Below are 14116 nucleotides of genomic sequence, written 5' to 3' on the forward strand. Positions count from 1 at the left end.
ATATATATATATATATTTAAAAGGGATTAAATATTGTAAAATCAGTGTTTCTTATCAAAACCTCATTGCAATTGTGTCTCAATTAAAATCACACTGGAGTTCCAACTAATGTACCAAAAAAATTAATCTGGGTTATTTCTATCGTTGCTTCTTTGTTGTTTCATCAATATGATTTTACCAAAACAAAGACTTGTGGCTTATATTGCTCTTAGCCCTGTCCTGGAATTCTGCTCTAAGCCTTAATAATCCTCTCATAGAACCACAAGCCCCATGTTTCCTCAGGTGTATGTCATAACAATCATTCTATTGATTAAATAGGGCATTCTAGACATTCTCATAATTATCCTCTGTTGAAAAGATGGGCATGAGTTTAACAGTATATTATCTTTTTTTAAGGCCATCTTCTAATACAGTATAAAAAAATAGTCAACAGTTCTTTGATGAAAGAACATTGACTGGTAGCCTTGAGTATCTACTATTGATAAAATAGCTGTCACAGAGATTTTCTTTTAACAACCAATCGAGTTCCGAATTTCCACCAAGAAAAGTAGCAATATTGAATAGTCAGAATCTATGTATCACTTACTAAGAAGTTGCAGGTGTCATTTTATTAAGTTTACACAGCAACCAAAATTAGTCTAAAGAAACGAATGAAGGAAACAAGCTTCATTCATATTTCATATAGCTCTGCTTGACAGTTGTAGGGTGAAAAGAAAACAAGAAAAGAATACTGTATCTAGAACTAACAATAAATTAGCCCAATTGGCTCAAACCCTTCATTTCTTACTTTCTATCATCGCGATTTATAAATTCACATAGATGGTGGGGAGAATATTAATCAGTACGATTACAAGAGCCAAGCACTCACACATTTCTTTTTTGCAAGTCTCCATATCTAAAGCTAGATTCTTAGAATGTGTTTCCTGATCATAATGGCAAGTTCATATAACTTTTCAGGCCAGAGCACAGAAGGGAGGGGGCACCACGAAATCTCCCCCCCCCCCCAAATTAGCCAGCTTCAAAAGCTTTATCGAGATTTATCAAGCGCCAGGTTGAAAACCAAATAATTTGAGAGGTGCCAAACACCAATGATTGTCTGGCAGTTGGATTTCTAAAATAAGCAGGTACTATCATTGCAAGGCATTTAGAAATGGAAAGCCTGTTTAAAAAAACCCATAAAAATTAAAAACTGCATGTCCAACATATCCCGGAAGGAGAGGCAGTCCATGTTTTCAAATGCCTTGTATTTGGATTTTGAAAAAAATACCATAGAGCGGTGCCCTATTGGTTCCCTAGGTCATTATTTAGGCGTTAGCTCTTTTCTTTGCTCTTTTGCACTGGTTTTAACAACAAAGAGATGGTGTAGAGCTCCCTGAGAAGCTTTCACTGCTGCCTTTACACAAAACACTACTTCTGGTGGATATTAGCTTATGGGCATAATGTCAGAGGGGAACAACCGATGCCTCTCTACTTCAGGGCACCCTGGTACAGCTTCTCTCAATAAATCTAACACTTCTCTTTAGCAGCCTTCTCAGGACTGCTGCTAAGGGATGCTATCGTGCCTCCAAAAGAAGCTACATAAGATCACTTGGCTGTCATTGACTCTTTATATAACTATAGGCAGGATAGCAATTGAGGTGTCTCATTGTGAGTTTCTTTCTATCAATACACCAGCATCGCCAGAGCTACACAAAAGCAGGCTCAGAGAGAGAGAGAAAGAGTGAGTGAGTGGGTGAGTGCCAAACGGGGACATCAATACATCTAGAGCACCGAGAAGCTCACACCAAGATTTCTCTTTCAGGTTCTGTGTAGCCCTTTAATTTCTCCACTGACTGGGGCTATGAAAAGCCATCTCTCCTAGCAATCTCTCAGGGTCCTGTGGTATTGCTAACCGAGAAACTAAAAAATGAGGATGGAGGAAAGAAATATCAGGCACTAGGCAGGCTGCCTGAGTTGTTGCTTGGTGATCGGCAAAAGCAAGCATGAGCTGGCCAGGAGGCTCTCAGCCAGAGAGAGAGAGAGCTGGGATTGAGACAGCATCAGCGTGTGTGGGCAAGTGAAGCACTTAAGTACAACTAGCTGCTATATGCATATATTTCCGACACACAAGGCTGTGCTGCGGCGTCTCGAGTGTATATTATGCGCAGAGGTTTTTTCCAGCCTGGCAAGACGGTAGGTCGGTAGGTCTAATGGACTGGCAGCAGCAGATCATTATCTAGCAGTAGACTTGCCTTCTTGGAATACCTGTTTGCCTTTGGTTCCTGGAGTGAGGGTTTTCCCTTTGGGTCCTTTTCTGAGCATACCTGGTGACACAGGAATATCTCCCAGTAGGCCTATAGCCTGAGCCCTGGGTGGAGCTTTGGGAGAAGACTGAGCCCATGAAGGAAATGTAGTCCCAGGCCTATGCGGTCGAGATGGTGATGGGCTTTCCTTTCTGGATAGGGATTGGCTTTTGGGGGAAGCACTGAGGTTTCGTGGAGGGAGAACTGGGCTTCTAGCTGGAAGATGGGAGGCTTTCCTTGGGCTGCTCTTCAAGGAAGGGGTAGCAGGAGTCGGGGTAGCTTTCATCCGGGGATCACCAGATACAATCCCAAATGACCTTTGCCCCGGAATCCTGCAAGAAGAAAAGAAGGAGAAAGCACATTTTTTATGTAACCAGGTCAGCACAAGTATCTTACTCTAAAACTTTACAACGTATGATAGAAACGAATAGTCTGTAACGGGTTAAAAGGAAACATATGGTGTCTTTGTAACAACAAAGAAGAGAACAAGTTCAATTATTAACATACTCAGTCATTGTTTGTGCATATCAATACCAACCTAATATGGCAGGATAGCAAGGCAATCTCCTTCATCGCGTGTCTTGTGTGAATTGAACAATGTACCCAAGTCCTGATGCACAAATGCATGCTTCTTTCAATGGTGGGATTCAAAAATTTCAGCAACTGGTTCTCTGCCCAGTTGCTCACTGGGCATGGCCATGGTCTTGATCTCCTGCAGCATGGCGGGGGGAGGGGTGCGTTTTTACCCTCCCCAGGCTGCAGAGGCTTTCCTTGAACTTCCGGGAGGTCAAAAATAACCTCACACAGCCTTCAGAGATTGGAAATGGGCCAATTTCTGTACTTCAGGGAGGCCTATTTTTCACCTTCCCCAAGCTTTGAAGGTTTTTCTCAAGCCTCTGAGAAGGTGAAATGGCCTCCTCCAGGCTCCGGAGGCCCTCCAGAGGCCATAAATGAGCTTGTTTTCAGATTTCCAGAACTTCTGAGAGTCCCATATTTTGCCCTCTCAGAACCTCCACACGGGCCCTCCACTTACCTGGCATCCAAAACAGGTTGCGTGGAAACTCCTGGGAGGGCAGCGGTGGGCAGGGCCACCTAGACCTTGCAACTACCAGTTCAGTGAACCAGATGTAAAATTAGCATCCGGTTTGCCTGGAACAGCTGAATCCCATCCCTGTAATCTTTCTCCCTCAACAAAAGAGCCCCTACACATCTGACATGGGAGTTTTCAAAGTGATATCAAAATAGCAACATGCATGCGGAGATGTCATTATGCAAATATTTAAAAATACTAGGTGCTTTCGGGTCCTAATGTCTATTGTTAGTGTCTGACTCACATTTGCACTGTGACATGGTTATGTATATTTTGTCATTCTTGCCTTCTCTGTGGATACCCATATTTGGACATGCTTATGCAGTGATTGCTTCAGCCAAAATGTTATTTGCATGGTAGAGGTGAGAGGCAGGTTATGTTTTTGCAAGAACAGCATCGCCTTTGCTGAAAGTCACATAGACCGAGCATATGAGCCACTTCTGTTAATGAAGCAAACACTGCATACTGAGCATTTAAAGGTGGAGAATTTCTGTTAAGACATTGGTTGTATTGAAGTATTTAAATGATATTTTGTGTTTATTTTCTAATTCACTGCTTTGTACAGTATAAAGTGGTACCTCGTGATACGAACCCCTCGTGATACGAACACTTCAAGATACGAACCCGGTGTTCAGAAAATTTTTGCCTCTTCTTACAAACTTTTTTCGCCTTACGAACCCACCGCAGATTGCAAAATGGCGCTCCACTGGACGGCGCCGCCCGGCTGTCACCTTTTAAAACAGCCAGGGGGCTTCTCGCCGTTCTCCCGAACCTGAACCCGAACTTTTCGGGTTTGGGAGGCCGCCAAGAAGCGCCGCCGCCTGCCTGTCACTTTCTTAAACAGCAGGGGGGCTTCTCGGCGTTCTCCCGAACCCGGAAGTTCGGCAAAAGTTCAGGTTCGGGTTCCGAAGGCCATCGAGAAGTGCCCGGCTGTTTCAGAAGGTTACAGCCGGGCAGTGCCGCTCGGCAGAGCACCATTTTTGTGATCGGCGGCGGCATTTTCGGCCGATCTGGAGGCTGGGAAGGAGGTGGGGAATCCCAATAGGGAATTCCATGGGCGGAGCTTTGACATTATGAAGACATCCATTCTGGAGGCCACGTTTCGGCCGAGAACAGCCGGGCACTTCTCGGCAGCCTCCGAAGCCCGAACCCGAACTTCTGGGTTCGGGTTCGGGAGAACGCTGAGAAGCCCCCCTGCTGTTTAAGAAGGTGACAGGCGGGCGGTGGCGCTTCTCAGAGGCCTCCCAAACCCAAACCCGAAAAGTTCGGGTTCGGGTTTGGGTTTGGGAGAACGCTGAGAAGCCCCCCGGCTGCTTTAAAAGGTGACAGACGGGTGGCGGCGCCCAGCGGAGCACCATTTTGCGATTTCCCCGCCCCTCGCACGCATTAATTGCTTTTACATTGTTTCCAATGGGAAACATTGTTTCGTGTTACGAACTTTTCGCCTTACGAACCTCCTTCCGGAACCAATTAGGTTCGTAAGACGAGGTATTACTGTATATGATTTGGAAGAGACAGGACCAGTGATGGGCTCCTACGGGAATGGTCAGGAACACCGTTCTGGTAGCAAAATTTGGAGCTCCACCCCAGAGCACCCAATTTGCACTGAAAGATGTTGAAACAAAATGCGTAAGCCACGCCCACAGTGTGGTAGTAAAAATTTTGGTAGCCCATGACTGGACAGGACACACATGAAATGAACAAGAAATAGATTTTTCTTTCGTTGTTTCTACAGCCCAGCAAGGGGGCTAATCTCTACTTGGCAGGCAACTCAAAGATGAGAGAGAGTCCTCTCAGCCAGCAGCAACAACTTGCAAACTTCCCTGCAGGGTTCCCCATTGACTTTCTGGGGAAGCCAATAGAAAAGATTGTAAAGGGAGATCACATGATTGCAGCGTGCCTGGAAACTGATCATAATTGTAAAAGGGTTTCCAAGTGCCTGGATTTTGGTCATATGATTGGGAATAGATTCATCATGACGTTTTACAGGATGTAAAATATCCCGAGGCTGTAGTAGCTTCAATATGTTAAGTAGTTAAATTACCAGTTCTAAGTTGAGGGCTACCTGCAAGGAAAGTAAACATTAAATAATGTAGATGCCGCTAAGTACTATAACTGATAATAAAGACAGTTGATACATATGTCAGAATTGTTACCCCCAACCTTATATTTAGGAACCTCTAGTATACAAGATCAAGCTTGAAAAAAATCTCCAGTAGAGAATACTAAACAAAGAGGCCATAAAATAGGCTTACTCCTTCAGTTCTGATTCCTGCCTAAATGTCCTTTTTATGTCTTTTATTTCTAAATATCCCTGTAGAAATTTATTGTGTTCCAATCTGGTTTTTAAAAAGTTTCCATGACCCCAATGGAATTTCTTTTAAATGCAAAAAATACCAATTTCCACCTAATTTTGAAGGCAAAGCCATAGGATGTTTAGGAAGGCTCTGTAGGCAGCCTATTTTAAAATTATTGTCTAACATCATAGCAAGATTAAACTGGGGGAAAAAATGGTTGATTAGTCTAGTGCAGTGTTTCCCAACCTTGGCAACTTGAAGATATCTGGACTTCAACTCCCAGAATTCCCCAGCCAGCAAATGCTGGCTGGGGAATTCTGGGAGTTGAAGTCCAGATATCTTCAAGTTGCCAAGGTTGGGAAACACTGGTCTAGTGGATAGGCTGAGTAAATATAAAGAAGGAGTTGAGGAGACAGCAAGGGCAAAAGTAGCTCCCTAAATGCAATTGCTTGCTGAATCAGAAAGGAGTACCACGTACCTTATGGACCCAGCTACATCGCCGGTACTTCTACTTGGTGCTGCTGGCGGAAGGGCGGAAGGGCTCCCATATTTTAGTTCTATCGCAGGTGGCTTTACAGGTACAACGGGGCGAGGGATTCTACTCCTTATATTTAAACTTCTCTCCTCCATCTTTGCCAGGGAAATTCTCTCCCGATTTCCAATCTTCCTGGGGGTGAAATCATCTGAATCGTGAGTATCTTCCTCAGAACCAGTGGCCGACAAGGTTTCTGAAGCCCGTTGCCTCTCATCACTGGAGGAAGCAGAAGACGAAGCTCCAGAAGCTAACCTGAAGAGATGGCTTTGCCTTTTCTCCATCACCAGACGGGCCAAGTCCTGCTGTTTCAGTCTCTTGTACAGCCTTTCCTTGCCCGAGTGTGAAGCTGAAACATCTGATCCAGTATCTTCTTCAGACAGCAAGACGGGAATCCGGCTTCTGTACCTTACATTCAGTGGCTTTTTGGAAGTTTCTGCTAGGACATGTGGAAGCAACTCTGCTTGTCTAAGGGATTCGTTTGCAAGGCTTTTATGATCAAGACCAGGTTCTTCTGAAATCAGCTTACTATCTTCTTCCACATCTGACTCGGGAATAAATTTGCCCTTAAGTTCTAGCTCCTCTTCTTCTTCCGTTTTAACACCATTCAAGAATACCAGTTCCCCTGCAGCTTCAGAGGTGGTTTCAATATGATTCACCGAGAAAGCACAACTTTCCATTTCTCCCCCTTCCAAGGCTGAATTCACACTCCCGTTTTCCATCAGCACCTGATTCTCCTCCAATTCTTCCTCGACGATGACCTCTTCAAACTGCCCCGTGTTAGAGTATTCTTCGTGTCTCAGAAGCTGGCCATTGGAAGACATCATGTTTAGATGTGTCTTTTCGGCAATGTGGACAAATGTGCGTTCAACTTTAGTAAAAGGGGAGGAGGTTGTGGCCACAGACATAGGAGGCTTTGGTTCAGACTTGAGGATGGAAGACAATGTTCCTGGCTCAGATACATCAAGCTGGCTCCCCATTGGCTGAGGTTTCTCACTTTGAGGGGTCAGTGCAGCAAGAGTTCCAAGGTCCGCATCAGGAGCCAGGTCTGTATTCACAGGAGACTTTTTCAGGTCACCTGGTGAAAAGAGAACTAATGTTTTTGAGCCTTCCTCAAGTTCCAAGTCTCCTTCTGCGGCTGATGCTCGGCCCTTGGATTCCTTCTGGTCATCTGCTAAAAGAGTGGACGGAGCACCTTCCTGACTACGCTCAGTACTTTTTTGACTCACTTCACTGCTTGTATCACTCTGCATGTCAAGTCCTTCCCCTAAATTACCAAGTTCTTCATCGTCATCCTCTTCCTCCTCCTCCTCTTTTTCCTCCTTTTTTTCTTTGTATCTGCCATTTGCCAGCTGAAGGTGAGCATGAGGAGGTCTACAAGGGGCAGTTAAGACAACATTTGAGAAATCCACTTTTTTTATTCGTTGGAGAATTTTGGATCTTTCCCTATTTTCTGATACATCCCTTTTGAAATCTTGGTAAGGCAAATTTAAAGGCACCACCCTGGGGAGACTATTCATTTCAAAAGGTTTCAGTGGGAATACCTGGAAAAAGACACACAAAAATAGTTGGTTATCCAGAATGTTAAAACTATGTATGCAATGCTGAAATGGCTGTAATTAGCCAGGAGAATTAAAACCACAAATGAATGGAGACCAAGTGCTGTGGACTCTTTCCTGTTAGCTTCACACCACTTGGGGGAGGGGGCAACAGCATCTACAGTGTTCTCTTGATTTTCGCGGGGGATGCGTTCCGAGACCACCCGCGAAAGTCGAATTTCCGCGAAGTAGAGATGCGAAAGTAAATACAGTACACTATTTTTGGCTATGAACAGTATCACAAGCCTTCCCTTAACACTTTAAACCCCTAAATTGCAATTTCTCATTCCCTTAGCAACCATTTAGATTATTACTCACCATGTTTCTTCATTAAAGTTTATTTAAAAAATATTTATTAAAGGTGGACGAAAATTTGGTGGTGATATATGACGTCATCAGGCAGGGAAAACCGTGGTATAGGGGGGGAAACCGCAAAGTATTTTTTAATTAATATTTTTTTTAAACCGTGGTATAGACTTTTTGCAAAGTTCGAACCCGTGAAAATCAAGGGAACACTGTATTTGGACCCTGCAGAAAGTAGAATCAGAGCACCCTTCTTGGCCTTCAATCTTTCCCTCTCTTGAGGGAGAAACATGTGAATGTTAATTATGCAAGGCTTTCAAAATTACGCAGAGACCAAGAATCGCAGGACGCCCCTTCCCAGTTTTGTCAAGAATTAACTAAGATTTAATGAAGTTATGTTTGAAGAGAAAGATTCTGCAGGAAAAAAATGACTATTCGCCTTACCACATATCGATACCCTGCTTTAAAACCCAAGGGATGCCTGAAGAACAGTTGGCAGAATCCCCCCTCATTCTTTTTCAGTATTCCATCTTCAGCATCGAGAAACAATACATATAGGAAGGAAGGGGAGACAAGTGCCTCCCACCAATCCGATGCTGTTGCTACTAAAAACACAACCTGCCCTTCCCCTCCCACTAGTGTGATGTCTGATTAACACTCCTAAGAGGTAACAATGCAAAAGGTTATTATTATTCAGTAAATACCCTAGCAAAGCCCAGGGGTCATCCTGTAAACAAGACAAACATAACTGGAACAGAAAGAAAACCAGCTAAAAAGAGAATATACACAGTAAAGATAAGCATTACACGGTTTCTAGCAACACACAGTACCAGGAGGGGTCATTTAATAAAAGAAAACTGTAGGGAAAAAACAGAGATGTCCGGGGATAGGAGAGAGACATATATGACGTTATTTTGAACTGGAAATACTTTTTTTTTTTTTTTTTTAAAAAGCTGTCTGAAAAATGATGAATATTTAATTAAATGAATAGGAAGCAAATGTTACATGGGAAATAAGAACTAGATTACTGTACAATTTGTTCAGCATCAGTCAGACAGTAACAAAAATCACTTAATGTAACTGTGATTCTTCAAGTGTTTTCACATGTACAGGTGATTAACTTCTGTAGAATTAATGCCAGAAACTTTTTACAGCTATTTTCTACAAAATTTAGTGAAAGTGTGCCCTGCATTGCATATGCTCCAAGCAATGGCAACAGTTATACCTTTCATGTCATATTACTGACATGTCACTCCAGCAGTTCTAAGTCTTTGATAGATGAAGCATCATTCAAAAGAGGTGAATTAATCACATTAATGCAAATAGCAGATATGAATAATTTGGAATATACACATATAACATCTTTTGTTAGATGGACAGTTTTAGGATTTAAATATAATAGAATTCTATAATCCTTAGAAACAATGATAACAAGAAGAAATGGAATGGAATGTCTAAAAAATTTTAAATCCTTTTTCTAATAACTTTAAGAGGAAATCTGACATTAAAAATTGGGAAGAAGATAGTGATGCAGAAAAATTGGATGAAAGGGAGAATACTGACTTTGCACCAATTGATAATGATGAGGATGAATTTTTTAACATACACTATGCTAAGAGATAAATATCATCTATCAGATCATGTAACTCAGTGGCAATATTTACAGTTGTAACATTTGTTAACAACATTGTTTGTACCAGCAACATTTTCAACTTCTAAGACATCCAAATTATTAGGACTGGTTAAATCTTTTTAAACTAAAATACCTATTAATTGCTATATACATTTGTTATCAATAAATCCACTTGATATGAAGATGTTATGAATGAAATTCAATTCAATTCAATTCAATTTATTAGATTTGTATGCCGCCCCTCTCCGAAGACTCAGGGCGGCTCACAACGATAAAAACAATATTATAATGGCACAAATCTAATATTAAAAATAACTAAAAACCCTATCATAATTAAAAACCAAACCGCACATACATACCAAACATAAATTATAATGAGCCTGGGGGATGATGTCTCAAATCCCACGTGCCTGGCGGTATAGGTGGGTCTTAAGTAGTTTACGAAAGGCAAGGAGTGTGGGGGCAGTTCGAATCTCCGGGGAGAGTTGGTTCCAGAGGGCCAGGGCCGCCACAGAGAAGGCTCTTCCCCTGGGGCCCGCCAGACGACATTGTTTAGTCGACGGTACCCGGAGAAGGCCAACTCTGTGGGACCTTATCGGCCGCTGGGATTCGTGCGGTATTATATAAACAATGGAAGAGTGTCCTAACGTCTATAGCAGTGTTTCCCAACCTTGGCAACTTGAAGATATCTGGACTTCAACTCCCAGAATTCCCTGGCTGGGGAATTCTGGGAGTTGAAGTCCAGATATCTTCAAGTTGCCACGGTTGGGAAACACTGGTCTATAGCAAGAGTGTCAGTGGATCTTAAACTATGATTTATACAACAATATAATACGTGCAGAGTGGGTGGCTAGTGATGAAGATGCTTGTTTCCCACACAAAAGGCTGAGAGTTTGATCCTATGTGACGGCATATACTATATTTCCCTCTTGGGTAAAAAAATGTGCTATGAGTCCTGTGTGGTGGCAATCAATGCTCAACTCTATCCAGTCTCCCCAACTCTATCCTGAATTAAGGGATTACATGATTATAAAAATGGAGAAAACAATATCTAGAATTTATTGGATTCCATTAGGTTTGTATACAAAATTATTGTCTATTTTGTTGAAGATGTCATAAGAGCAATGCTTCTTTAAAACACGTTTTTACATTGTCGTATACTTATTACATTTTGGAAGAAAATAGTGAAATATATAAATGTGACTTTATGGCAAAATTTCAAGAGGATAATATTGCCTTGAATTACACAGTTAATATATGAAATTTGGCAACTGAGGAGTGTAAATGGATTTTCTGTGCCCTTATTATAGCTAAACAACTGATTTACAGCTCTGGAAAAATAAATATATTGCCCTATTCACTCAATGGAATGAAGATCTGTTTATACTTGCTACTAGAGCAGATTGCCTATACATGTGGAGTTCATATAAATAAATACAAGGGTTGCCCAGAAAGTAATGCACCACATTTTTTTTCTCAGCCTATAGTAATGGTACAAATGTGAAACTTTAGATCTACATTATTTGAATTGTCAGGAGAGTGTGTGTAAATTTTGTGTTTCTTCAGACAGATAGCGTAGCTGCAGCAGTGTTTTGAAATGGCGTCTGTAAGTGGTGTACGTTACAAGCAGCGTGTCATCTTTGAATTTTCACTGCGGAGAAAGAAACTGTTGGGAACATTCACAAACGTTTGTGTACAGTTTATCGAGAATCTGCAGTCGACAGAAGTACGGTTAGTCGCTGGGCACAGAGGGTGAGGCCATTAGAGGTGATTCACACAGTGCAGAAATGGCTTTGTGACCAGAACAAGGACTTGTACCGACAGGGCATACACGCCCTTGTGTCTCACTGGAGGAAGGCCATACAACGGGACGGATATTATGTGGAAAAATAGGGAGTCTAGAAGAAACATCATTCTTTCTTGTATGTAAGTTTCATTGTGTTCAATAAATAATTGTTGAAGAAAAAAAATGTGAATTACTTTCTGGGAAACCCTCGTATAATGAAATATTGATCTTATTTATACAAAATACAGTAGGTTCTAAAAGATAGGTAGATAGATGACAGATAGATGGGGAAAAAGTCCACATAAATGCAATTATATTTATAAGGAATTACTGTACACATATTTTCAAAAATGGACACATTGTTCCATCAATAACTTTGGGGTCTTCAATTGCAAAAAATATCTTTTGAGAAATGTGCAATTTGCAGTTAAAGATGGAAACTTTGATCTTCATTATGCTTTTGAAAAAAATGTTTACCTTTACACTAGTACCAAACTCAGATACTCTTACTTAACATAAATTTCCTGCTACAATTGATATTGATACTCTGGTGTGTCTAGTGGTCGTTGCTCTCTTCACCACTGCCTTAGTCATGGATTGCATTTCATTGCCCTCTCCATTTAGCAAGAGTACTTTACTCCACAAATATCAAATCCCTAATTGTTTTTGTAGGTGGCCACATTACTACCCTGGTTTCTCTCTATCCCAAAGCCAGTAAGAAGTCATAGAAATGAGGAAGAGAGAAAACATTAGCAAAATCATAATACAGAGTCCAAGGGAAAAAGTTCAAGGAAATCTATCCTCTTATGTTGATATATAAGATATAAAATTTAGGTTACTAGCAATAGCATTTAGCATTAGCAATACAGTGTTCCCTCAATTTTCGAGGGGGATGCGTTCCGAGACTGCCCGCGAAAGTCAAATTTTTGGCTATGGACAGTATCACAAGCCATCCCTTAAGACTTTAAACCCCTAAATTACCATTTCCCATTCCCTTAACAACCATTTACTCACCATTATTACTGGTACTCACCATTGAATAAGACACTTAGTGATCCTGATATTTATAAACATAATTATTTATTAACAATAATTATTATTATTTTATTTATTTGCAAAAATTATTAGTTTGGTGATGACGTATGACGTCACCGTGCAGGAAAAACCGTGGTATAGAAAAAAAACCGTAAAGTATTTTTTAATTAATATTTTTTGAAAAACCGTGGTATAGGCTATTCGCGAAGTTCGAACCCGCAAAAATCAAGGGAACACTGTAGCATTTATATACCGTTTCACAGTGCTTTATAGCCTTCACTAAGTAGTTTATAGAAAGCATATTGCCCCAAACAATCTGGCTCTTCATTTTACCGACCTTGGAAGGATAAAAGGCTGAGTCAACCTTGAGTGTAATGAGATTCAAATCTGCCAAACTGTTAGCAGCCAGACATCAGCAGAAGTAGCTTGCAGTACTGCATTCTAAACACTGCACCACCAAGGCTCTACTATATATCCTTCTCTCTATTAAATCCAAAATTTATCCCTCCCTTTCACTAATAAAAATCCTCCAGAATGCTAAGGCCAGGCAAGGAATTAACAAGAGAGTTTGCATTTGGATTTGAAGTCTACATTACAAGAAGAACGATGGTCCTGTGAAAAATTAGATTAAAAAAAAAAACACTGCCACAAGTTATGCCTTTGATTCTTTAATAAGGTTTTGGTAGTATACAAGCTTTTTTTTCTTTCCGATTGTCTGGATTAACATACATGGATTTAAAAAAGGCACAAAATCCATTGCACAGCTTCGGTTTAAGTTTTTTTTGTTTGTTTCTTGTTTTGTTTTAAAAGATGAAGTTGCTTGTTATTTGTGATTTCAAGTGTAGGATCTTACAGTACTCTGCAGCATTTACAGCATGTTCTACATACAAGTAATTCAGTGCATGCTTTTATACATAAGATAGAATTTCAAGTTCTGTCTTGCCATTAGTCTCTCTATATACAGAAGTAAATACAGTGCTTTTATCAAAAAAAAAGAGAGAAGAAGCTTCAATTTTTTTTCCTTACATGCTTGGTTTGCTCATGGGGATAGTGCAAGCATATTATACAATGTCAGTACAAAAAGGTGAAAGGCAGGGGCGCAGAAAGTTATCTTCAGTTCTAACAGGCAACACACACAAAGAATAAAAAGGCTCAGGGAAAACAAACTTTTGAACCCCTTCTGGTAACTTGGTCCTTCCAAATGGATTCCTGCTATGCCACAATAAAGTGATACCTCACAACTCTCCCAAGAAGGGTTTTAGGCCTTTTCAGTCGATGCTAAATATACATGTATCAGTCTGCAGTAATACCGGGATGATTCTAGTTCCTGAGGTTTTCATTAAAAAGATATTGAAAATATTGGCACTCCATATAAGAAAAAAGCAACACAAAACAAACTTGGGTGTTTGGAAAAACACACCAAGATCGTATGCTGCCCTAGGACAAAAGGCTGGTGCAAATGTAATATGATATGATATTTTCACTGCTGGACCAAGTACAGTGATACCTTGTCTTACAAACTTAATTGGTTCCGGGACGAGGTTCTTAAGGTGAAAAGTT

At 40.9% G+C, this 14116-nt stretch overlaps 1 protein-coding gene across 1 annotated transcript in view; it reads right to left on the reverse strand.

The window, feature by feature from the left end:
* Positions 1-679: 679 nt before the first annotated feature.
* Positions 680-14116, reverse strand: part of TTBK1 (tau tubulin kinase 1) — a 120748-nt gene continuing 107311 nt past the window's right edge. The window contains exons 14-15 of the mRNA XM_070734578.1: positions 6148-7745; positions 680-2614 (exon numbers count right to left, since the gene is read on the reverse strand). Coding sequence (XP_070590679.1) covers positions 2212-2614; positions 6148-7745 — 2001 coding nt within the window. The 3' untranslated portion in view covers positions 680-2211. The remainder of the gene's footprint in view (positions 2615-6147; positions 7746-14116) is intronic.

The sequence above is a fragment of the Erythrolamprus reginae genome, chromosome 1, assembly GCF_031021105.1.
Source record: "Erythrolamprus reginae isolate rEryReg1 chromosome 1, rEryReg1.hap1, whole genome shotgun sequence".
In the NCBI taxonomy this organism is placed as follows: domain Eukaryota; kingdom Metazoa; phylum Chordata; class Lepidosauria; order Squamata; family Dipsadidae; genus Erythrolamprus; species Erythrolamprus reginae.